Raw genomic sequence first — 22991 nt, 5'->3', positions numbered from 1 at the left:
TACATCACTTCTTGATGGATCTTCTCGAGTTCTTGTATCAGTCAGGTAGAGAGGCTGATCAGGAACTTCCTTTGGTCAGGACGTGACACTCAGATAGCCCGAGCCAAAGTGGCTTGGCAAGTCATCACTCTTCCTTGTTCACAGGGAGGGCTTGGGATCATTGACCCAGCACAGCAAAGCAAAGCCCTTCTTGGGAAGTTCATCGTCAGAGGACTTCTTCCAGGTGAGGAGCCCTGGAAGGAGTTCTTGCTACAGCGGCTTCGTGCTAGGGTGCCTCAGGCAGGAGGCCCCTGGCACCTTCGACCAGATGGATCTTCACAGAGATGCGCAGAGTTGGTTTGAGCAGGAGACTGGAGGACCGCTTCGCTGTGAGTTTGCTTCGCTCTTGGGAGCTTTTGCAGCGAGGCCTGGAGCAAAGACAGCCTACTTGCACGGAGGAGCGCCTACGGAAGCCCCTTGTCTGGAACCCCATGGTTAGCACTCAGAGAGGCCACTTGGTTGGTAGTCGGCCTCATGTTTCCTGGGGTCCCATGGCAGTGGGTCCAGCGCACTCTTTAGGTGACTGGTTAGAGTTCACAGGCTTGTCAGAGGAGGTGCAGGGTTTCCAGCTATTACAGGGCATGAGAGGGGTGCAGAGCATGTGCCAGGACATCTCAGAGGTAGTTCCAGTTGAGTGGCTCACGCCTCTCGAGCCAGTAGCACCCAGGTAGATGGGAGCCTTCACACGACTGGAGGTTCTCATATCAGTCAGGGCCTGCTCAGAGACTGTTCCATCCCTTTTCTTCGAGCTTCAGGGTGGGGGACGCCTACAGCGAGCTGCAGTAGAGGCCCCGCAGGTGGCAGAGTGTTGTTTTCAGAGGATCCGAGTAGTGCGCATTTGTGGGAGGACTTGTGTCATAGATCCTGACCCAGCAGCTCTTGAGACTGGACACTGGAGGCTGTGGGCTTGGGAGTGTTGTCCACTGGCACGAGTACAGTGGAATCCTGGTGAGTGGCTCTGGAGGGACCCCTTCTCTTCTGCAGACCACCCAAGAGTCCCGTTCTTTTAGTACACTGTTCGACTGGGTCGTCATATACTAGCAGCACAGAGAGAGGCCCGCCCCGCTGCAACACCTCATTGGCAGGAGGAGGGTCTCACAGCTGAGTTCTTGGCAGCCTTCTAGGAGAGGTTGTGGGACTCTAGACAGCCGAGGCGAGTCACCTTGTTTCAGTGGTTGGTCGCACACAGAGCTACAGCAGTTGGGAGCTGGCTAGTGCATAGTGGTCTCTCGGCCGCATGTGCAGCTTGTGACCATCTTGTGGAGAGTCAGCGTCACTGTCTCTGGGACTGTCCCTCGGCCCAGCAGGTGTGGCTACGAGTTCTTCGGCTGATGCTTGCTCTCTCCACAGCTCGACAGTACACTTGGGGAGCAGCGGCTTGGTCCACCCTCACGGGCCCGGCACTTCAGTTTGAGCTATCTTCCACCAGTAGGATGATAGTGATGCAAGAGGGGCGACCTACACTCCAGCCTGCTACAGAGCTTACTCCACAGGAGTGGTGCAGTGAGAGAGAGGAGTGTTGGGAGCTCATCAGTGGCCTGACACTCTGGTTCATCTAGTGGGCCCGTTGCTTCCACATCTTTGAGGCTCGCCCTGTGCCACCAGCAGAGACTTCGCGATTTGTGGCTAGAGCTAATCCATAATCTCAGAGGACAGCTTGAGGGACTACAAGGCAGCTCCAACCGCATGCAGGAGCGCAGAGAGGCTTTCCTTCGACTCTGGCATCCTGGGCCTTTTTACACCATGGTCCAGGGTGTACTCCGATGGCATTTCCAACCACCTGTGTGGCTTTTCCCTCCCCCCCATTTCTTGATTTAGCCCCATTGTACATATGCTGGTTTTTTCATTGGGAGAGTCTCCCATCATGTTTGTTGTAGCCCTCTCTTGAAGAGGTGGTTGTAGCCCTATGGGCAGTTTCAGTAACTAATAGAAGGATCTTTTTCTCGAAAAAAAAAAAAAACTCCGGCTTAAGCATCACTTGTACCTTCTCAAAGATTAGGTCATCTTTTATCCTGGATAGTTTCCCTGCCCTGAGAAAACTGAGCGACAATGTGTTGTCCCAACCTTTCCGCCTAAATGTAACCTTTGCCTTCAGTGGGGTTTGACATGCATATGGATCTTCGGTATTGTCTTGTTGGTCCATCATCTGTTATATGCACCAATCAAACTCCGGGCCTAAGCGAGCAAGTACGCCTCAGTAAATGCCCACACACAAGCGACCTCCCAAACCAAACTAATCCAGAAAGTTGCATTAATAAAATGGCAGGTTGTGGGTGTGTGTCACACTTAGAGAAGCTACCCCTCTACCTAAGCTCCCCCTTTGCTTAAGTTGCCCCTTTGCTAAAGCTCCCCCTCTGCTTAAGCTGCCACCCTGCCTTTGTTAAAATACTCCTTATCATACGGCTCAACAAAAATTACGTGGGTGTAGCCTTGGAGCTTTGGAGAATTGCACAGATTGTTGGGTGTCTGCAGTAGCGCATGCTTGTACAAGACTCGAACGCACGAGAGAGAGACCTACGTGCATAGAAACTATTGTACGCTAGAGAGAGAGAGAGAGAGAGAGAGAGAGAGAGAGAGAGAGAGAGAGAGAGAGAGAGAGAGATGAAATGAAATGAAATGATATATTAACGTCTTCAAAAAGGCCAAAATGACCTATGAGACCATCAGATACAAAGTGGTGAATCTAATACAATGTCTGAAGTACAAGTACAAAAAGTACTGAATGTAAAATGTGAAAAATGAAATATGAAGTGTGAAATGTGAAATGTGAAATGTAGAATAGGCCCTCAATGACACTCTGGGTGTCGTGCTAGAATGCCTCTAATCCTTTGCTGGAGTCTCCGTCGATGGAGTGTGCTCCTGTGTCTCGGTCGTGGTCGTCTCGATCTCTCGAGCTCAGTCGCCCTGTCAATGAGGGTGCCTCTAGTATGAATGTGGGTACAACCCTGTGCTGGTGGTTGGTCTCCTGGCTCCCTCGATCCAAAGAAATCTGTTGAGCCTTTGTTAAAATACTCCTTATCGTACGGCTCAACAAAAATTACGTGGGTGTAGCCTTGGAGCTTTGGAGAATTGCACAGAGAGAGAGAGAGAGAGAGAGAGAGAGAGAGAGAGAGAGAGAGAGAGAGAGAATGAATGAATTGAAATGAAATGTTATATTAACGTCTTCAAAAGGTCAAAATGACCTATGAGACCAATCTGTTACAAAATAGTGAATCTAATACCATGTCTGGGTACAAAAAAACTAGAACAAAGATACTACTACTAGAATCCATCCTCATCTGCACTCCGGATGTCAAGAGAGTATGGCTCGAATCCTCTGTTGTAGTCTCCGTCCATGTTGTGTGGCCACTCTCCTCAATCATGGCCGTCTGGATCTCTGTAGCTCTAGTGCTCGGTCGATGAATCATAAGAGTGCCGCTAGTGGTCGAATGAGTGTGGGCCGAGCTTTGCAGTGATGGCTGCTTCTTTGCTTGTCCCATATCTAGTGAAAAGAAATCTCTAATCTATCTCTGGGACTCTCTCTCTATCTATCTCTCCCCAGTAAAGTGTCTCTATATCTTTGTAACTCAAGTAGATATAGCCCAAGACATCTCTGATCCTCATAACTCATGACCCTAGAGAAAGGACCGAAACCCTCTCGGAATAAGCAGTGGAAACGGCCCCGTATCTCATAGTACACTGTGCAATTACATATGTAATGTAGCTCTGTCTCTTGCTTTAGCTAGCATAAGCGGCATATCCTGTTGTCTGTTGGCATCCCTCTGAATCTACCAATCTCAATCTCCAACTGATGTGAGGATGTGTGTATCTGACCAATGGCACACTGCAAACCATGAAACATATGTGTGTCCATGTAGCTGGGTCGAATCACAAACCCATCTCCTGTGAGGTGGAGAAGATGCTTTCTATAGAAAGCCATCTTCGTGTCCAACTCCTGTGGCGGCTCTATCCGTGTCCTCCTGGTATCCAGCTTGATCAAGTCCTGACGAATGAGTCTAGTAATCTCCACCCTGTAAGAGACATCGAGGTTGCCTGAAGAGAGTACTGGAATGGGGTCAGCCTCTCCATGGTGAAGCCATGTGTCTGAAACCATGATGTCATCTGTGCATACCAGCATGAAGTGTCCCCCTGAAGAGCTAACTGTCTGGAAGACTCAAGGGCAAGTCTAGCATATCTATCTCTAGTAGTATCCCACAAGCTATGCACAAAGAAGACTGATCTGGTAAGCGCCTCAATCTCCATAGGAGGGGCAGCTAGATCTACTCCAATGATAGCATGGGGTACGGAGGCCTTGGCTTTGATCAATCGAGAGATCATAAATATCAAGGGCCTCTCCATACGTCTCCAACCATCCTGGCCTACAGAAGGTCCCCATATCTGCACCCCATACAACATAGCTAAGGCTACTAAAGTATCAAAGAGCCATAACTTTGTCCAAGGTTCCTAGAACTGAACCTGCGAACACATCCTCTTCAGCCCTCCCAAGGCCGCAAAAGCTCTAGTCATTCTAGTCTCTGCTGCTCTCCCCAAAGAAAACCTCGGCCCAGTGAAGACAACCCCAAGGTAAGTGTATGCATCTGTATACTCTACAATCTCGTGACCATATGTGAAAGTCGGTGTTGATCTCCTGATCCACTGTGGTGTGTTGTTAAACACCATAACCTTGGTTTTACCAAGGATTACAAACAATCCACTATCCTCTGCAAAATTATGTAATGCATCCAACTGTCGTTGCATACCCTGTGGTGAGTCAGAGATCAACACAATATCATCAGCATATAACAACAATGGGATCCACGTCCCTGCCAGCTCGGCACCTCTATCACCCTCGGCACCTCTATCACCCTCTCTGTCGATGTAATCAGACACCTCATCAACATACATAACGAATAGAGTAGGAGACAACGGGCAACCGTGTTTCACCCTAATGGTGGAGTGAACTAAATCAGATATCCCCGTCGGAGTGCGTACATGTCCCATCATTGATCTGTATAGAGCCATAATCCCCCAAATCAACATTATGGGCACCCCCATCTCCTGCAGTCTGCGCATCAATCGAGCTCTTTGTACCATGTCAAATGCTTTGTGGAAATCCACAAAGCCACAATAAATCCGTCCCCCGTGTGACCTTCCCTCCTCAATGATGGCCTGAGTGTCAGAATATGATCAAGATTGGAGAAACCCCTCATGAAACCGGCCTGGCCCTTTGCTCATACACCCTCACCCTCTGCCCAATTACTCAACTGCTGCTCAAGAATGGATGCATACAACCATGCCAATGTGTGTCCAACCATAATAGTGCGGTAATTCCCAGGATCTGTAGGATCACCTGCTTTGAAGATAGGCACAATAGTAGACAACCTCCAAGTCTCAGGCAACCCCTCACACATGGCACGATTGAACAACACTGCAAGAACCTCTACTAGCATATCTCTAGCATGTATAAAGTGCTCTGCTACTAGACCATCATGATCATATGCCCTGCTGGTCCTCATCCTGTCAATGGCTCTCTTTACCATCTCAGTGGGTAAAGAAGGTGCTGGTAGGTGGGCATGGCTCTGTAGGATCTGGAAGGGGGTCCTGTCCAAGAACCATATATAATGATGACGCATACTGGCCCCACACATCAGGAGAAGTAGTCATTGGGGGAGGGGAGTGCTCATGAAAGAATCGCCATGCCTCTCCTGAGTCTCTACTCAAGAACAGTTGATGCAAGTCTTGCTCCATCTGGGCCAAGTAAGCTCGTTTCTTTCGTCGCACAAGGTGCCGGGAAGCAATTTGAGGTTGTCTGTAAGTGACGGCTCCTAAAAGAAGATCCCTCTAAACTCATCTCTCTGCACTCCTGATCATACGAACTATTCTGGGGCATGCTCCCAGAATGTCGCCTCCGACCCGGCTGAGTGTGTGGGTATGCCTCTAATGCTGCACCATGCAATGTCTCAGTCGATAAAGTGGTGCACTCCTCCACGGAGAGGCCAGGACCAGTTGTGCATAGACGGCTACAAATCTCCTTTGTATAAAGCGAGTCAGTCTCCTGTGTAAATGTATAGCGGGTATGTGACCTACCTCCTGATGTTTGGGCTGTACTATACTGAAATGAACCAAACAATGTCAAAAGAGCATGTCCACTGCTACGCCCACTGGTTTGGCTCCCACTATAAAATCCTGAATACAAGGAATAAAGCTCGGCTATGCCATAACATAGTCCACTGTACTGGCCCCATGTCTATGAGGAAAGCATGTGAAACCGGCTGCTCCAAGAAATCGCTATAAGCCATTATGGCTAACCCATGTGTAGTCGTCGTCTCTGTGAGGTATCTCTCATACTCTGTCTGCTCTCTGTCATGTGAGCATCTGTCAAGCCCTAACTCACTCACATCCAGCTCTCTAAGCATCTCATTTGAAGTGTCGTAGAAGACTGTCTCAGAGTTTCCCGTTCGGGCATTGAAGTCCCCTAGGAGGATGATATCACCATCCCTAAAAAACTCCCATATGTCATCATCTAGTATAGAGAAAGGCGATTGTCCTCTGGATGTAGCATATACTTACGTAATGGGGGGGAAGTAACATATGGCAATGTATAGAAATCGACTTGTGTTAGCTCTCAGCCTCGCCCACATGTATCTAGCATGATCATCTCTCCGTACAATGTGTAGTAGTGGTTGTAACTCCTCCCTAAATAGCATTGCTACACCTCCTGAACCTCTACTCCCATGCTCAGATCTCACGATTGTCCTGTGTGGTGTAACTTGTAAGCTGTCTAGGGGCCTAATGAGTCTCTGAGAAGAAAACAATGTCCCTGTATCTGAAACTGTCCTCAAAGGCACCAACGTCCAACCTCATAGATCCATTACAATTCCAAGTAGCCATCTTCAGTGTGGTCCCATAGGTCTCACACCGTCATGTAGAGTGCCGCTCTACAATCACCACCCGACCATCTCTATAAAAGGACATCTTTCCCTTCTCCCTTGCCGCCGTAATCTCTGGCATTACCTCTCTCATATGCGCAAACTGTGAGAGAGTGAGATCATCACCGAGGAAAATACCTGTCTTCTTGAGAGTAGGCCTCTTTCTCAAGAATTCCTTCTTCTCTTCCAAGGAGGGGAAGCGTATTATGAGAGCTCTCCCTTTGAATATTCTCCCGGGCCATCAACTTTCTTGCCCACTCTCCATGCCTTTGTGTGTGAAGGCTTGTCCACCCCCATCATGGATGTGAGGCTTGTGACCTCTTTTTCCACATTGTTTATGTCCTTGAGGCCAATTACCCTCACATGTAGAGCCCGCATCTTCCTTCTTTGTTCCTCTTGGAGGGTCGTGTTAATAAGAGAGAGAGAGAGAGGGGGGGGGGGGGGGGGGAAGAATTGAGCCGTTTTTGCTTTGTCAATCGGAGAAGTTAGTGAACAACATATTGAGCATGAGTTTCCTCCGGTTGGAATAAAGTAGGACTCTCATGAACATCTCAACAATCTTGTAGATGATCTGTACCAGTGTTTAGGTGGTTGAACTCTTAGGCCATGGTAGCTCACCAGCGTTTGTATGTTGAAATCGACACCATGGTAGTTCACCAAAGGATCATGCATCAGTTTGCTGAGGGCAAGACAGCTGCTGGTGAGTGGTCGCAGGAAGACGGTGAAGTACTGAACTTTGCACATTCTGAACCCTTTTGCAGCACTTCAAAACAAACTGAGATAATTGAAATGAACTCAACTGAAGAAAGCAAAGGGAGACGGAGGAGAGAGATCAGATCAGAACGCCTCTCCGCACGATTCAATGGCCCTAAATGACCCGAGTCAATGCCCCTGGTTAAGTATTGTTTATTGCTTCAGAGTTTGGATACAATCGACATAATGAGTCCACCGGGTCCAAGTCCTCAGGCAGTGCACCCAAGCAATGCTCTTCTTTTGTGACGTGATGAAAGAGTTTACCGAGGGGGTGCTTTTAAGCTAGCCCACAGCTCCAAAAGCAGGGCCCTTCCACACTCAAAGCATATGAATCTGCCCATGCAGGAAAATTTTACGTACGTAAGAAATCTGCAACTGCATTGGGTGTAGCAACAAGAATCAGACTATAAAGGAAGGGTACAAGGCATCGAATTATAGAGGGTAGGATACAGTACAAGGAGGGGGTGTCATCCCAAGAATTGCTGTATGGGTCTTTATAATATGGTATATGTCCTCCATAGCAAAGAAGCGAGTGGCCTTCGTTATCTTATAATGAGATCCTAGATCCTCCTCTCCAAGGGCACCGGTAGAGTGGTCTCCATGTCTAAGCCGTCTCAAGCACTACCAAGTCCCCTAGCTGGTATTGAGAATTCATGACGTTAAAGGATATGTCAGTGTTTTGAGGATACTAAGAATGATGGAGATGATCCCTTTTAAGTCTTATAGATGATTACCATATTTTCGTGAGAGAGATATGTACTAAGCCCAGCAATTAGTATTGGGGACTGATGATGGCAAGGACATTTCATATTATTTTTGAATACTGCTAATGATGGGGCTGATAACTAGGAAGCCTTGTAGATGACCACCAAATCATTACCTGCATTTTCTTTCAAAAAGAATCTGGCATGTTATTGATGCAAGTCAGCAAGTATATTTGTGATTCAATAAGCTTATATAATTGCAAACTAGCAAAAACAAGGATTCACAGGTTTCATGACCACTACTCCCATTCTCTTATTTCAGTGTTTTTGGATGCTGGAATCTTGCAATGGCTAGAGAATGGGTTTTCAGCAGAGAGTAAAAGTTCATCAAGTTCTTTAACCTATTGGCAATCTTTCTACTTTTTGATTGTCACAGTATGTATCTAAAATAGCTCTTGTTGTTCTACTTAATTAATGTCACCACTTTTTTTTGTCATCTCAGTTTTAAGCACCTATTTCTAATCTTAAAATTAAAAAGGGCTTAGGAAAATGTAAAGAGACATCTTTTTCATTGCAGACCTACTGTTTATGTGCCTACTGTTTGCATATTGCATGCACAATTAGTAGCATCGGAAGGAAACCTATAATTGAAGTTATAAAGAACATTTGATAGGAGACAGTTAGTTATAATACGAATTTTATGGTGGCATCCCTAAAGTCATGTCACTTACAATCTAGTATTCAGTAGTGTTATTAAGATTAAGTTCTTTTCTTACTTGTTCAAGTGATTCATTTGAGAGAGTTAAGTCGTTTAATTAAAGATAGAAAAGTGTTTAGATTCATTGAACCACAATAGGGGAGAAAGAAAGAAAGAGTACATTACCTTCTCTAAAAGGCCAATGTGGCCTATGAGGCCAAAGGAGTACATACAAGGAGATCTCTATCCGTGCAAATTATTTGCAAAGCATCCAAATGTCTCTACAAACCTTAAGTGAATATGATTTAAGTACAATGGCATTTGTATATAGCATTATCAGTATCAATGCCCCCTCTAGGCTTGCTTCCACCCCTCCTCTTCTCTCGACATATGCTGAGACCTCATCAATATAACCAAAGTAAGGGAAAGCGGAGATCCTTGCTTCACTCCAATGATTATACTCACTTGATCAGACATACCACCAGCAGCCCGCACTCTCCTGTCACTGTCTTGTACAAGGCATAAATCTCCATTGCAAGATCCTATAGCCTCCTCATCAATGTAGCTTGTGAGAATGTATCAATTGCTTTGCTCAGATCTGCAAAGCAGCAATATACTCTCTTCTTCTGTGCTCAACTCTCCTCAATGATTTCTCTCAATCTAAAGATATACCCTCGTCGGAAACCACCTGACCAACTCATCTTATGTCATGCATCTCTTCCCAATTACTGAAAGCCTCCTCCAGGATTGAGCCATGTATTATGGCCAAGAGATGGCCAATCATGATAGTCCTATCGTTGCTTGGAACCATAGGAACTCCACTCTTGTATAGAGGTACATTAAATATGCGAGCTAGACTTTGTGCCAAAATCTCACAGACTTGTGCAAAATGCTCCACCACCAAACCGTCGTGATCATGTGATCTCCCATTTCTTAGCCTCCCTATAGCATGCTTCACCTTCTTTTTTGTAAAAATCTACAATGTGTCGCCCTAGAGAGTGATGGAGAGGACATAGGCTCCTACTTAGGAACATAATACATTGTATCAACATATCCATGACAAACATTAGGAGAGGTAATTTGTATCGGTCGCTAACTTTAATGAAACCTATGCCCTTTTACTAGCTTGACCCAGGAACAGCTCCTACATGTCCACTTATAATTTAGCCATGTACTCTTGCTTCTTCTTTCGTATAGTTGGCAAAACAGTGTTCGAGCATGTTTATGTGTATGTATACCAAGTGCACCCTCACGTTGTAAGCATGCTCATGTCTCTTTGCACTCATCACATACCAACTATTTTGTGGGGCCATACATCATGGCGTGGTAATAGATGGCACACTATGCGGGAACGCATATGCCACTTAACAATGCAATATTTCTATCAAGTTATTCGTGATCTCATTCAATGATGTATTTAAATCCACTCGGGTCAGCGCATCCCGATGAATTTTATCAATGTAGACATGTTAAGTTGCCTCTGTAAATTTGTATCAAGGGAATTGAGATAAATGTAATTGTGTCCCTTGCCAGAGCTTGCAAGCCACTGTGAATGTCAAAATAGCATGATCTGGAGCAATACCAATCAGCTTGCGTGAAATCTCAAACCTTTGAATATCTAATATCAAGCTTGGCAACTGTCGCTGATTTGGCCCATAGCCATGGACAGGGCTGAATCTGGAAGTGTTGAAAGCATTTGATAAGTTTGATGCAATTTTGCAGGAATTACTTGAGAAGCTGCAAGAAATTCTGCTGCTTGTGAAGCTTCAAGTGCTTGACCTGTGCAAGGCCCCCAAGAGAAGGGAAATTGGTAGAGCAAGCAGGTTGACTCATAGACTGGCAAAGAATGCAGAGAAAGGGACAAAACTATTGGCATCTAGCAACTCGCAGAGCATGCAAGGCAGATTGACACTTGGGTGGCCCATGCAAGTCAATTGGAGTCCATGCATGGCAAGTAGCACTGCTTGGAAGTCAACTGGAGTCCATACATGGAAGGTAGCAATCCATGCAAGTCAATAAGATTCCATGCCATGGCAGATGGTGGTTCATGCAAGGCAAGTGGAGTGCATTGATGGGAAGTGGCAGCTCAAGCATAGCAAGTACGAGGCGACCCTAGCGAGGGGTAGTTCAAGCATTGCCAGCACAAAGCGAACCCTAGTGAGGGGTAGTGCTTGCTTGGCAGGTGCAATGACAACATCAAAGCCGCCATTTTTAGCCAAATCGACCACACACATAGGCACTTTTAGTGGAGAAACTGGTCAGTTGTCCAAAACAGCCCATCAGAGGCTCGGTTAGAAGAAGAAAGTGCAGACACTTGGCACTTGGGCTATGTTTAAAAACAAACTTCTTTTGTAAATTAATGTTTATTTAAAATGACCACATAGGCACTTGCAATGGAGAAACTGGTCAGTTGTCCAAAACAACCCATGAGAGGCTCAGTTAGAAGAAGAAAGTGGAGACACTTGGCACTTGGGCTATGTTTAGAAACAAACCTTTTTTTTTGTAAGTCTATGCTTATTTGTGGGACACGGGTGGAGATTACTAGAATCATTCGTCAGGACCTGATCCAGCTGGATAGCAGGAGGACATGGATAGAGCCGCCACAGGAGTTGGGCACGAAGATGGCTTTCTATAGAGAGCATCTTCTCCACCTCACAGGAGATGGGTTTGTGATTCGACCCAGCTACATGGATACACATATGTCTCATGGTTTGCGATGTGCCATTGGTCACATACGCACATCCTCACATCAGCTAGAGATTGAGACTGGTAGATTCAAAGGGATACCAATAGACAACAAGATATGTCGCTTATGCCAGTTAGAGCCAGAGACAAAGCTACATTACATATGTCATTGCACAGTGTACTATGATATTCAGGACCATTTCCACTACTTATTTAGAGAGGGTTTCGGTCCTTTCTCTAGGGTCATGAGTTATGAGGACCAGAGATGTCTTGGGCTATATCTACTTGAGCTGCACAGATATAGAGACACTTTACTGGGGAGAGCTAGAATGGAATGAAATGAAATGATATATTAACGTCTTGAAAAGGCCAAAATGACCTATGAGACCAAGCCGTTACAACATAGTGAATTTGATACCATGTACGGAATCAAAAAGAAGTGAAACAAAATACAATGTGTAGTACAATGAAAGAAGGGGGGAAGATATGGTGGAGATCCATCCTCATCTGCACTTTGGACGTCGAGAGAGTATGGCTTGAATCCTCTATTGTAGTCTCCGTCGATGTTGTGTAGCTCCTCTCCTCATTTGCGGGCGTCTAGATCTCCCTAGCTCCAATGCTCGGTCTATGAGAATGCCAGTACAGTACTGGTAGTATGAGTGCGGGCAGAGCTCTGCAATGGTGTCTGCTCCTCTGGGGGTCCAATATCTAGTGTAAAGAAATCTGTAATCTATCTCTGGGACCGTCTCTCTCCAGCTCTCCTCAGTAAAGTGTCTCTGTGCCTGTGTAACTCAAGTAGATACAGTCCAAGACATCTTTGATCCTCATAGCTCATGACCCTAGATAGAGGCCCAAAACCCTCTCTATATAGACAATGAAAACGGCCTCGTAACTCATAGTACATTGTGTAATGACATATGTAATGTAACTCTGTCTCTGGCTCTAGATGACATAAGCAGCATATCCTGCTATCTGTTGGTATCCCTCGGAATCTGTCAGTCTCAATCTCGAGCTGATGTGAGGATGTGCGTATCTGGCGAATGGCACAAAGCAAGCCATGAGAAATATGTGTGTCCATATAGCTAGGTCGAATCACAAACCCATCCCCTGTGAGGTGGAGAAGATGCTCTCTATAGAAAGCCATCTTCATGCCCAACTCCTGTACCGGCTCTATCCATCTCCTCCTCGTGTCCAGTTGGATCATATCCTGATGAATGACTCTAGTAATCTCCACCCGTGTCAGAGACATCAAGGGTGCCTGTAGAGAGTACTGAAAAGGATGCAGCCTGTCCATGGTGAAGCCATGTGTCTGAAACCATGATGTGCTCTGTGCATACCAGCATGATGTATCCTCCTATAGAGCTTGCTGTCTGGAGGACTCTAGCGCCAGCTTGGCATATCTGTCTCTGGTAGTATCCCATAGGCTATGTACAAAGGCATAATTCAGCTTATGAGCGGCATTTTCCTTCTTTGGTAGAAAGTGCTAAGAAGTCTGCTGAGTCTTTGAAGACACCTAGGAGGTCTTCAAGACTTAACCCCCATATCTACCCTTGATTTGAGGCAATCTTGTATCATAGATTGCCCTAGGATTTTATCTTTTGGTAATACCATTTATGGTGTTCTCTGTGTATTATTCTGATGTAATTCTACCTTGGGGTCTGTGCCCTTGAGGTGATTTTAATAGAAAGATTTTCTCTTTTGGAAAAAAAAAAAAAAGGAGACTGATGTGGTAAGCGCTTCAATCTCCATAGGGGGGGAAACTAACTCCGCTCGAATGATATCATGTGGTACGGACGCCTTGGCTCTAATCAGCCGAGAGATCATAGATACCAAGGGCCTCTCCATACGTCTCCAACCATCCTGGCCTACAGAAGGTCCCCAAACCTGCACCCCATATAGCATAGTAGATTCAACCAAAGTATCAAAGTGCCATAGCTTTGTCCTAGGTTCTTGAAATTGAACCTGCGAACACATCCTCTCTAGTCCTCCCAAAGCCGCATAAGCTCTAGTCAGTCTAGTCTGTGCTACTCTTCTCAAAGAAAATCTCGGCCCAGTGAAGACTGCCCCCAGATAAGCATGCGCATATGTATCCTCCACAATCTCCTGACCATATGTGAAAGTAGGTGCTGATTTCCTGATCCACTGTGGTGTGGTGTTAAACACCATAACCTTGGTTTTACCAAGGTTTACACACAATCCACTATCCTCTGAAAAACTGTGTAGTGCATCCAAATGTCGCTGTATACCCTCTGTTGAGTCAGATATCAACACAATATCATGAGCATATAACAACAATGGGATCCACGTCCCTGCCAGCTAGGCTCCTCTGTCACCCTCTCTGTCAATGTAATCAGACACCTCATCAACATACATGCCAAATAGAGTAGGAGACAATGGGCAACCCTGTTTCACCCCAATAGTAGAGTGAACTAGATCAGATACCCCTTCCGGAGTGCGTACATGTCCCATTACTGATGTGTACAAAGCCATAATCCCCCATATCAACTCTGTGGGCACCCCCATCTCCTGTAGTCTGCGCATCAATCGAGCTCTCGGTACCATGTCAAATGCTTTGTGGAAATCCACAAAGCTACAATAAATCCATCTCCCATGTGACCTGCCCTCCTCAATAATGGCTCTGAGTGTCAAAATATGATCAAGAGTGGAGAAACCCCTCCTGAAACCGGCCTGACCCTTTGCCCGTACCCCCTCATCCTCTGCCCAAATTGTCAAGCACTGCTCAAGAATGGATGCATACAACCGTGCCAATGTGTGTCCAACCATAATAGTGCGGTAGTTCCCAGGCTCTGTAGGATCCCCTACCTTGAAGATAGGCACAGTAGTAGACAACCTCCAAGTCTCAGATAACCCCTCACACATGGCACGATTGAACAACACTGCAAGAACCTTCATCAGCATATCCCTAGCATGTATAAAGTGCTCCGCTACCAGACCGTCATGATCATATGCCCTCCTGGTCCTCATCCTGTCAATGGCCCTCTGTACCATCCCAGTGGTAAAGAAGGTGCTCATAGCTAGGCATGGCTCTGTAGGGTCTGGAAGGGGTTCCTGTCCAAGAACAGTATATAACAATGTGGCATACTGGCCCCACACATCAGGTGAAGTAATCACTGGGGGAGGGGAGTGCTCATGAAAGAGTCGCCATGCCTCTCTAGAATCCCTACTCAAGAACATCTGATATAATTCTCGTTCCATCTGAGCCAGGTAAGCTCGCTTCTTCCGTCGCACAAGGCTCCGGGAAGCAATCCGAGACTGTCTGTAAGTGATGACTCCTAGAAGAAGATCCCTCTGAAGCTGGGCTCTCATCTCTCTGCACTCCTCATCGTACCAACTATTCTGGGGCATGCTCCCAGAATGTGATCTCCCGCCCGGCTGGGTGTGTGGGTATGCCATTGATGCAGCACATGCAGTGTCTCAGTCAGTAAAGTGGTGCACTCCTCCACTGAGAGGCTTGTACCAATTGTACCTTTCCATAGACGGTCCCAGATCTCCTCTGTATAAACAGAATCAGTCTCTGGTGTAAATGTATAACGAGTGTGTGACCTGCCTCCTGTTGTCTGGGCCTGTACTATACTGGAATGAAACAGATAGTGTCAAGAGAGCATGATCTACTGCTACGCCCATTGGCCTTGCTTCCACTGTGAAATCTTGAATGCAAGGAATAAAGCTCGGCTGTGTCATAACATAGTCCACTATACTGGCCCCATGTCTGTGTGGAAAACATGTGAAGCCGGCTGCTCCAGGAAATCGCTGTAAGCCGTTAAGTATGGCTAAGTTCTAACCCATGTGTAGTTTTCATCTCTGTGAGGTATCTCCCATCCTCCATCTGCTCTCTGTCATGTGAGCGTCTGTCAAGCCCTAACTCCCCCATATCCGGCTCTCTAAGCATCTCATCTGAAGTGTCGTAGAAGATTGTCTGAGAGTTGCCTGTTCGAGCATTGAAGTCCCCTAGGAGGATGATATCACCATCCCTAGAAAACTCCCATATATCATCGTCCAGTATAGAGAAAGGTGACTGCCCTTTGGATGCAGCATATACTGACGTACTGGGAGGGAAGTAACATATGGCAATGCATAGAAATCGACCTGTGTCAGCTCTCAACCTCACCCACATGTATCTAGCATGCTCATCTCTCCGTACAATATGTAGTAGTGGTTGTATCTCCTCTCTAAAGAGCACTGCTACTCCTCCTGAACCTCTTGTCCCATGCTTAGATCTCGTGATGGCTATCCTGTGGGCTGTCTCCCATCTATATCCTCCCACATGTGGCATCACCTATCCAAGCGCCTGGTAAGTCTCCGAGAAGAATACAATGTCCCTATCTCTGAAACTGTCCTCAAAGGCCCCAACATCCAACCTCATAGACCCATTACAATTCCAAGTAGCCATCTTCAGTGTGGTCCCATAGGTCTCGCATCATCATGTAGGGCGTCTCTCCATAATGACCACTCTTCCTTCTCTGTAAAAAGTTATCTTCCCTTTTTCTCTTGCGGCCCTAATCTCTGGCATGACTTCCTGCATGTGGGCAAGCTGTGAGAGGGTGAGATCGTCACCAAGGAAGATACCAGTCTTTTTGAGAGTGGGCCTCCTTCTCAAAAAGTCCTTCTCCTCAATAGAGGGAAATCGCAATATAAGAGCTCTTCCTCTCGATGTTTCCCCCGTGCCTCCACTTTTCTTACCAACTCTCCATGCTCTTGTGTGTGTCGCTTTTTGCATCCCCATTAGTACCATGAGCTCCTGTACTTCCTCATTAATTTTATCCCGATCGTTGAGGCCGTTAACCCTCACATGCAAACCCCTCATACGTCTTCGTTGTTCCTCTTCAAGTGTCATGTTGATGATGGTGGGAGTGGGGATTGATACCTCCTTGCCTTTGCCCTTCTTTACGACCGAAATCCACTTCTCCGCTTCCTCCACTTTCTTATGGGTTTTGGTAATCATATTTGTCCATGAAGACGTTTTTGCTTCCTGTTGTTTCTCCTCTTCCTTAATGGTTTGCATTTGCTCTTTGATTACCTTAAGTTCTTCTATCACTGAAGGTTGGATTTCTCCGTCTTCTAGTCCACCATTGACTGTTGCCTTGGCTAGGTCTCTCTTGAGGGCTGAAATCTGATTATTGAGGTCTTCAATTTTGGCCCGATGCTCCATTTTCTCCACAATTCGAAGCTCGGCCTCGCTGATTTTCCACTGAAGAAAGAAGGCCTTCTCCATCTTCCACTCTTCCATCTCTGTCTTGTACGCCTTCATCTCCTTTTTCACGTTTGCTAACCTCTTGCTGGTAGCCATAAAAGTTGATTTCTTCATTGCTGGTGATGCCATTGCATGCAAACCACTCAAGGGGGAGGGGCTAGAGCTCTCGGAAAGTGCTGGGTTTGCGCTCATGACCTCCATCACAAGACAGCCACACTAAACACAGCTGTTTTCAGAACTTTCCACGCTTATGCATACATTTTCTCCCGCATCAAGCATACATTTCGCATGCAAATCCCCCCCCCCTCCCCTGCAATTTTTGTGAATTTTTGAATTTTCTGCTCTGAATTTTTGAACTTTTGATTTTTTTGAATTTCTGAAATTCTCTGCTCTGAATTGGGCACAGCATATACCACTATCGAAAGCAAAAGATGTAGCCCCAGCGGGGCGTGCTCCCAAAGTGCACCTGTAATGGCAGAGAATGTACGCGACCCCCAGTAGGGTCAGCTCGCTGCTGATGTAAGCCCCCTCAGGGCGCTAACTCAATCCTGCACGCGGCCCCCTCTGTGGGAGAAGCTTGCGGCCTGCACTACTCTCTGTCGAGCAACGATCCCCTGCTGTCCGCAACTCCCTCTGTGGGACTGGATTACAGATTACAGATTTCTTTTCACTAGATATGGGACAGCCAGAAGAGTAGCCATCACTACAGAGCTCGGCCCACACTCATTCGACCACCACCGGCACTCTCATCGGCCGAGCACTGGAGCTACGGAGATCTAGATGGCCACGATTGAGGAGAGTGGCTACACAGCATCGACGGAGACTACATCAAAGGATTCAAGCCATACTCTCTCGACATCCAGAGTGCAGATGAGGATGGATTCTAGTAGTAGTAGTATTTTGTTCTAGTCTTTTTGTACCCAGACATGGTATCAGATTCACAATTTTGTAACAGTTTGGTCTCATAGGTCATTTTGGCCTTTGAAGGACGTTAATATAACATTTCATTTCATCTCTCTTGGTATGCTCTCACAAAATTAGGGCGCCATCTGTTATGAGCTTTGTATTGCTTGATTTTACACGAATAAAACAAATTCCAGAATGGGCGTCTATAAGAGGCTGGCTCCATCCAGGGCAAGATCTCTGCCGCCATTTCTCCGGATCCCACCTCTATCTCTTGGTCTCTCTCTTTCTCTCCTAAGTACTTCCTTTGTCATACCTCCTTGCCTTCTAAGCTGAGATTGGTACGTACTTTCCCACTTGGAACCAAAAACGTCCGACAACTTGGTACTAGGGTATTGGTGTGTCTCCATATACATAGCGACATCTGAGCTCCTAATTTATTCTCAAAGTATCCTGGATCTAATCTTAGAGATCCATTACAAATCCAAACTATCATGCCTAAGGTCTCATAGGCTGCGCATGGTAATGAAGGTTGGTGCTCAGTGATGATCACTCTACCATCATGATAAAACAACAAACTTGGCTTCTTTCCTTGCTTCCCAAATATGCGGCACACTTGCATAGGTGAAGCCTCATCTAAATAAATATTTGCCCCTTTCCACTTTCCTCTTGTGTGTTGGAAAGGCTTTCTTCTTATCCATGTCAACAAATGGGAGAATTCGTACTTGTCCTCAACTGTCTGCATTTCTACCAACGTGCCATGCATCCATAAGGGGTACATCATTTGCCCCCATTTTACTACTCAATGACTTCGGATCGTCATGTGGGTGCCCTTCTTTGCATCAATTTCTTGCCTTTTGTCTTGATTATCGTGTGCCATTCTGGTATTAATAAGGAGATATTTACATCCTAATGATTTATCAAAGAAATTCCATTAACAAAGTTCAACGAAGCACTACATACAAACTCCCACAACCAAGCACCACGTACCTCAGGATGCCGCAACACCCGTACATGTCCAGGCAATGAAACCCAGAGGAAGAAGAGCTGCAATCAAAAGCCTCCCATGTATTGAACATGTAACCAACTACAAGGAACAAAACAAGCAATTATTTGTATGCTCTAAACTTTTCTTTGTTGCACTTTGAATAATTCCTACGAAGTATGCTTTTAGGCTCTCAAAAAGAAACAATACTATTGTAGTCAAAGTCCACCATTAGTTAAGCTACCGTACCCATAATTTGGTAATATCTGTAAAATCAAGAACACCCTTTTGTACTTAATGGTTTTCAGTTTCTGGAGTCTAGCTGATTAAGCTGTGCACGTAGCTATAGTTAAGTATAGGGATGTAGTACCAACAACATTCTTTGATAATGTCTTTCTGACTTGATGGGTTTCAGTTTCTGGAGTGTATTTGATTGAGCTCTGCAGGTAGCTACTGTTGGATACGGGGATGTCGTTCCAACAACAACAGCAGGTCAAGTATTGGCAGTCCTGAGTATCATTGGAACAGTTGTGATCTTACCATCTCAAATTGGTAAAATCAGCTCAGTTGCATCAAGAAGGTAACTCTTTGAAGTTGAGTGTACATCATGATTGTTATTTTGAAACTTGACATTCAAATGAGCCTTAAAGAGAGCTCTTACAGAAGCTGAATAGTGTAAATATTGACAAAATCGCACTATTTTACAGGCCTTATGGCCAATCGTTCAGTGCTTGGAGAATTGTGGACTCCCGTTTTGTGATTATTTCAGGAAGTGTCAAGCTCCGTATCATTCATGAGTTTTTGTCAGATCTTTTCAATCCATCTCACTATGAAGGCAAGCATAGTGTGCTCTCGATCTTAATCAGATGTGATGCTTCAATTTTGTCTGTTCAATACACACAGCAGGTTTGCTTCGCATCAGCAGCATATACCAAATTGCGTGCTTACTAAAAAATGCATAGTTCATGCATATACTAACTTAAGGCTTACTCTCTGCTTGCTAATGGTTGCAGATCTTGAAGTTTATCCTCTATGCGTTGTCATCATGGGACCATTCAGGCCCTCGTGAGCTCCTTCATGATCCTACTAAAGCAGAATTTACAAGTTTGTGTTAATTGAACTCAAAAGAGTAGTTTAGCCCCTGTGATTGAAACAGCAGTATTATTTTCCTCATATAGATCTGTCAAAGTGTCAAGATTTTTAAGTGTTGAGCTTGTTTGCATGACGGATGCAAATGCATGTAGTCATTTATGCGTATGAGTTTTGCGTTGGTGAAGTGTTTTAGTGAAACTATACATGAATTGACACTGACAAGAGGCATTTTCTCACTGAAAGAGTGGTGTGGTAATCAGATACGAGCTCAAGGAAACACTTTCTCTGTATGGGGACAATGTCGCCTTCATGGAGGGGTCTCCTCTCTGCCAGTCGGATTTAGAACGTGCCAATGCCACAAAAGCTTCTGCTTTCTTTCTGCTGGCAGATGCAGATGCCAAGGTAGTATAAAATTTTGTCTTCCACTCCAAGATATATCAACATTTCCTTTTAAAGCATGGTAGGATTATTATTTTTCTTGCAGAGAATAAACATAGTACAAGTATTTGTAATAGTCTTATCATGGAATACAATTAAAAGGTAATAGTTTGGTTCTGTATCTCCCTCATTAGAGATTAAAAGAACAGGTGCTTGTGGAATCTTGGGTGGCACCTCCCATGGATCTACAGATAGTTTCATGATGATTTGGTTAAGGTGGCTACTTTGTTTGTACTGCTCTCCTCTCTCTCAAAAGGGTCTTTCATTGACATCTAAGCTCAAGCAAGAAAAGGCCTAGAAATCCCTCATGACTACATACCAGCCCCCTTTGAGGAGGGATCAATGATCCCAATCAATCAGCGGCATCGGGATTTGTGGAGCACAGTTTGATGAAGGATTAAACTTGATGTGAATGTGAACTACACATAGATTCAATGTGAACTTCATGTGTATTGTGTGCGTGTTGTGAACTCATGCGCTCTTATGTGAGCTAAATGTGAACTCTGTGAATAGCTTGTGATCTCTATGTGAGCTTTGCTGACAGATTAGGAATACTTTTTGGAAACATGTATCAAGAAGCATGCTAGAGCATAATGGTAAGGCCATGCACTCCCAGGGGTAAGCCCTTAATTGCATAAAATGCCACACTTGGCCCAGATGGGATCAGTGGTCCATGAAAGTTATTGCAATCAAGATTAATCCTCATCATTGGATGATGTTTGCAAACTATGTGCAGACTTGAGTTTGGGAACTCTATGTTGTCGACATTGTGAACTGTGTGTACACGGATGTGAATTGTGTTTTAAACTCAACATACTATCTGAACGATGTGTGTACGCGGGTGAACACCCTGTCAACTCTAGCTGAACTAAGATAGCAAGGGGCTCAAGTCCACTTTATGGTATACACGTCGTATTTGGCAATCACAATGTGCTTGCTTATGAAATGTAGTGTGATATGTAAGGCTGAATTGTCTTGTTTTTACACGCTCAGAAAACATATACCCATTTGCTATCTACCAACTCCTAATCAAACTCACTCTCTCCATAGTAGAGGAATCTGTTTTGGTGCTCTGTGCAAGAAGTGGGTAGCCTCGAGAAGTATGCGCACTCAAGTGTTCAGTAGTTTGTAGTTCAATGTGAAAGCTCAAGCTGTGTAAAAGAACAGAACTGAAACAGTAGAACAACACACAAACTGGAGATAGAGACGAAGAAACACAAGATTGCTCAATCAAACCTTGCCACTGTTAACTGGTATGCCTGTTAACGGGCAGTTGCTGGTCACCCGTGCCAATAGAGAACCGCACCTCTTCAGTTCACCGTGCCTCTCTGCCGGGGCAATTACATTACCCTCAAGGGTTCATTGTATTCAGAGATTCTTTTATATGAGAGAGAGTTCTTCAATGTTCTCCTTTTGTGGTATGTCTCGTCTCTCTTGCCTACTTCAGTTCATTTCATTGCAATCATGAGAGAGATGCACCGCAGTCACTCATGCACGACACTATGAGCAATGCACCATTGAACCGCGTTGTCCCTTGGGCAACAACTTTTGGCGGCCACGATGATGCTTTAATGCCGAACCTACAAGTTCCTATTCTACGGGAGTGCATGTTGGAGCTTCATGACTGAGTGCGCCCAACGGCAAAAGCAAAGATGGATAGCTCTGGAATGCCTTCGATGATCAATCCCCCTAGTCCAAGGAAGGAGAGTTGGAAGTCGTACCAGCCTTGGAGGATGTGCCCAAGGAGGAGCAAACGCCACCGATTAATGACAAACTAAAACCAGCCCTAAAAAAGCTGAGGAGGAAGATACAAGGATCCCTCCTCATGCGTTATCGATGCTGCCTCCTCCTCCTCCTCCTCTTCCCTCAATTCAAAAAGCTGTTTAGCCATCTCATACTGTGCAACCCACCTCCTCTATTTTTACCTCCAAGCAACCCTGACCATTTCCTTCCAGACCCGTTTGTCAAACAAAGAGTCATCTGAATCAGAAGCGCCGTCCACTCCTCGCCTCGGCACACCCATCACCGCGCCTCTACATCAAATCCAAACCCTGGAGCACCCCCAATCGCACTTTCCACGGTGTCGATTCCAACATCATCAACCTTACTGGACCTGACAGCTTCACCACCACCCCTAGAGTTGGCCATTCCACCCATCATCGAAATGCCTTCTGCCACATCCGAATTTCCAGCAACCAAAACCCCAGCAGCCACTACTACACCACCAATTGTCACTAACATGCCAACTCCACCGACCTCCAGTACTATACCCCCTCTGCCAAACAGAATGACAAACTTGAAGTATCCCAAGTTCGTGGCAGCTCCAAATCAAGATCTCGATCACCTTTGTGCTATGCTTGAAGAAACATATTACTTGAACAACCCAACTGCACTGACATTAGGCGAGCAGATGCAAATGAAAAGGACGTCGCAGACAAGAATAGTGGATGCAACGCAAGCATGCGTCACATAGTACATGGGGCTAATAATCTATACAGCATTGAGAAAGGAGTTTTTTGGCAGATTTTGTCGGCAGCTGATTGCAGTGCATATCTTGAATTCCCTCATCATTTGA

At 45.5% G+C, this 22991-nt stretch overlaps 2 protein-coding genes across 16 annotated transcripts in view; one reads left to right on the top strand and one right to left on the bottom strand.

The window, feature by feature from the left end:
- Positions 1-22991, top strand: part of LOC147426135 (uncharacterized) — a 122495-nt gene that overhangs the window by 84861 nt on the left and 14643 nt on the right. For 12 of the 15 annotated variants that reach the window (XM_086499223.1, XM_086499222.1, XM_086499226.1 and 9 more), the window contains 5 exons: positions 8727-8839; positions 19333-19466; positions 19594-19721; positions 19900-19951; positions 20239-20380. In XM_086499223.1, coding sequence (XP_086355349.1) covers positions 8727-8839; positions 19333-19466; positions 19594-19721; positions 19900-19951; positions 20239-20380 — 569 coding nt within the window. The remainder of the gene's footprint in view (positions 1-8726; positions 8840-19332; positions 19467-19593; positions 19722-19899; positions 19952-20238; positions 20381-22991) is intronic. The other 3 variants (XM_086499233.1, XM_086499230.1, XM_086499234.1) reach the window with 1 other exon arrangement.
- On the bottom strand, positions 12468-19295 carry LOC147426136 (uncharacterized). The gene has a single exon (XM_086499238.1). The coding sequence runs from the start codon at positions 17197-17199 to the stop codon at positions 16228-16230; it is 972 nt and encodes a 323-aa protein (XP_086355364.1). The 5' UTR covers positions 17200-19295; the 3' UTR covers positions 12468-16227.

Source organism: Adiantum capillus-veneris, chromosome 24, assembly GCF_014529385.1.
Source record: "Adiantum capillus-veneris isolate H3 chromosome 24, ASM1452938v2, whole genome shotgun sequence".
NCBI lineage: Eukaryota > Viridiplantae > Streptophyta > Polypodiopsida > Polypodiales > Pteridaceae > Adiantum > Adiantum capillus-veneris.
This window is presented reverse-complemented; position numbering and strand designations above follow the sequence as displayed.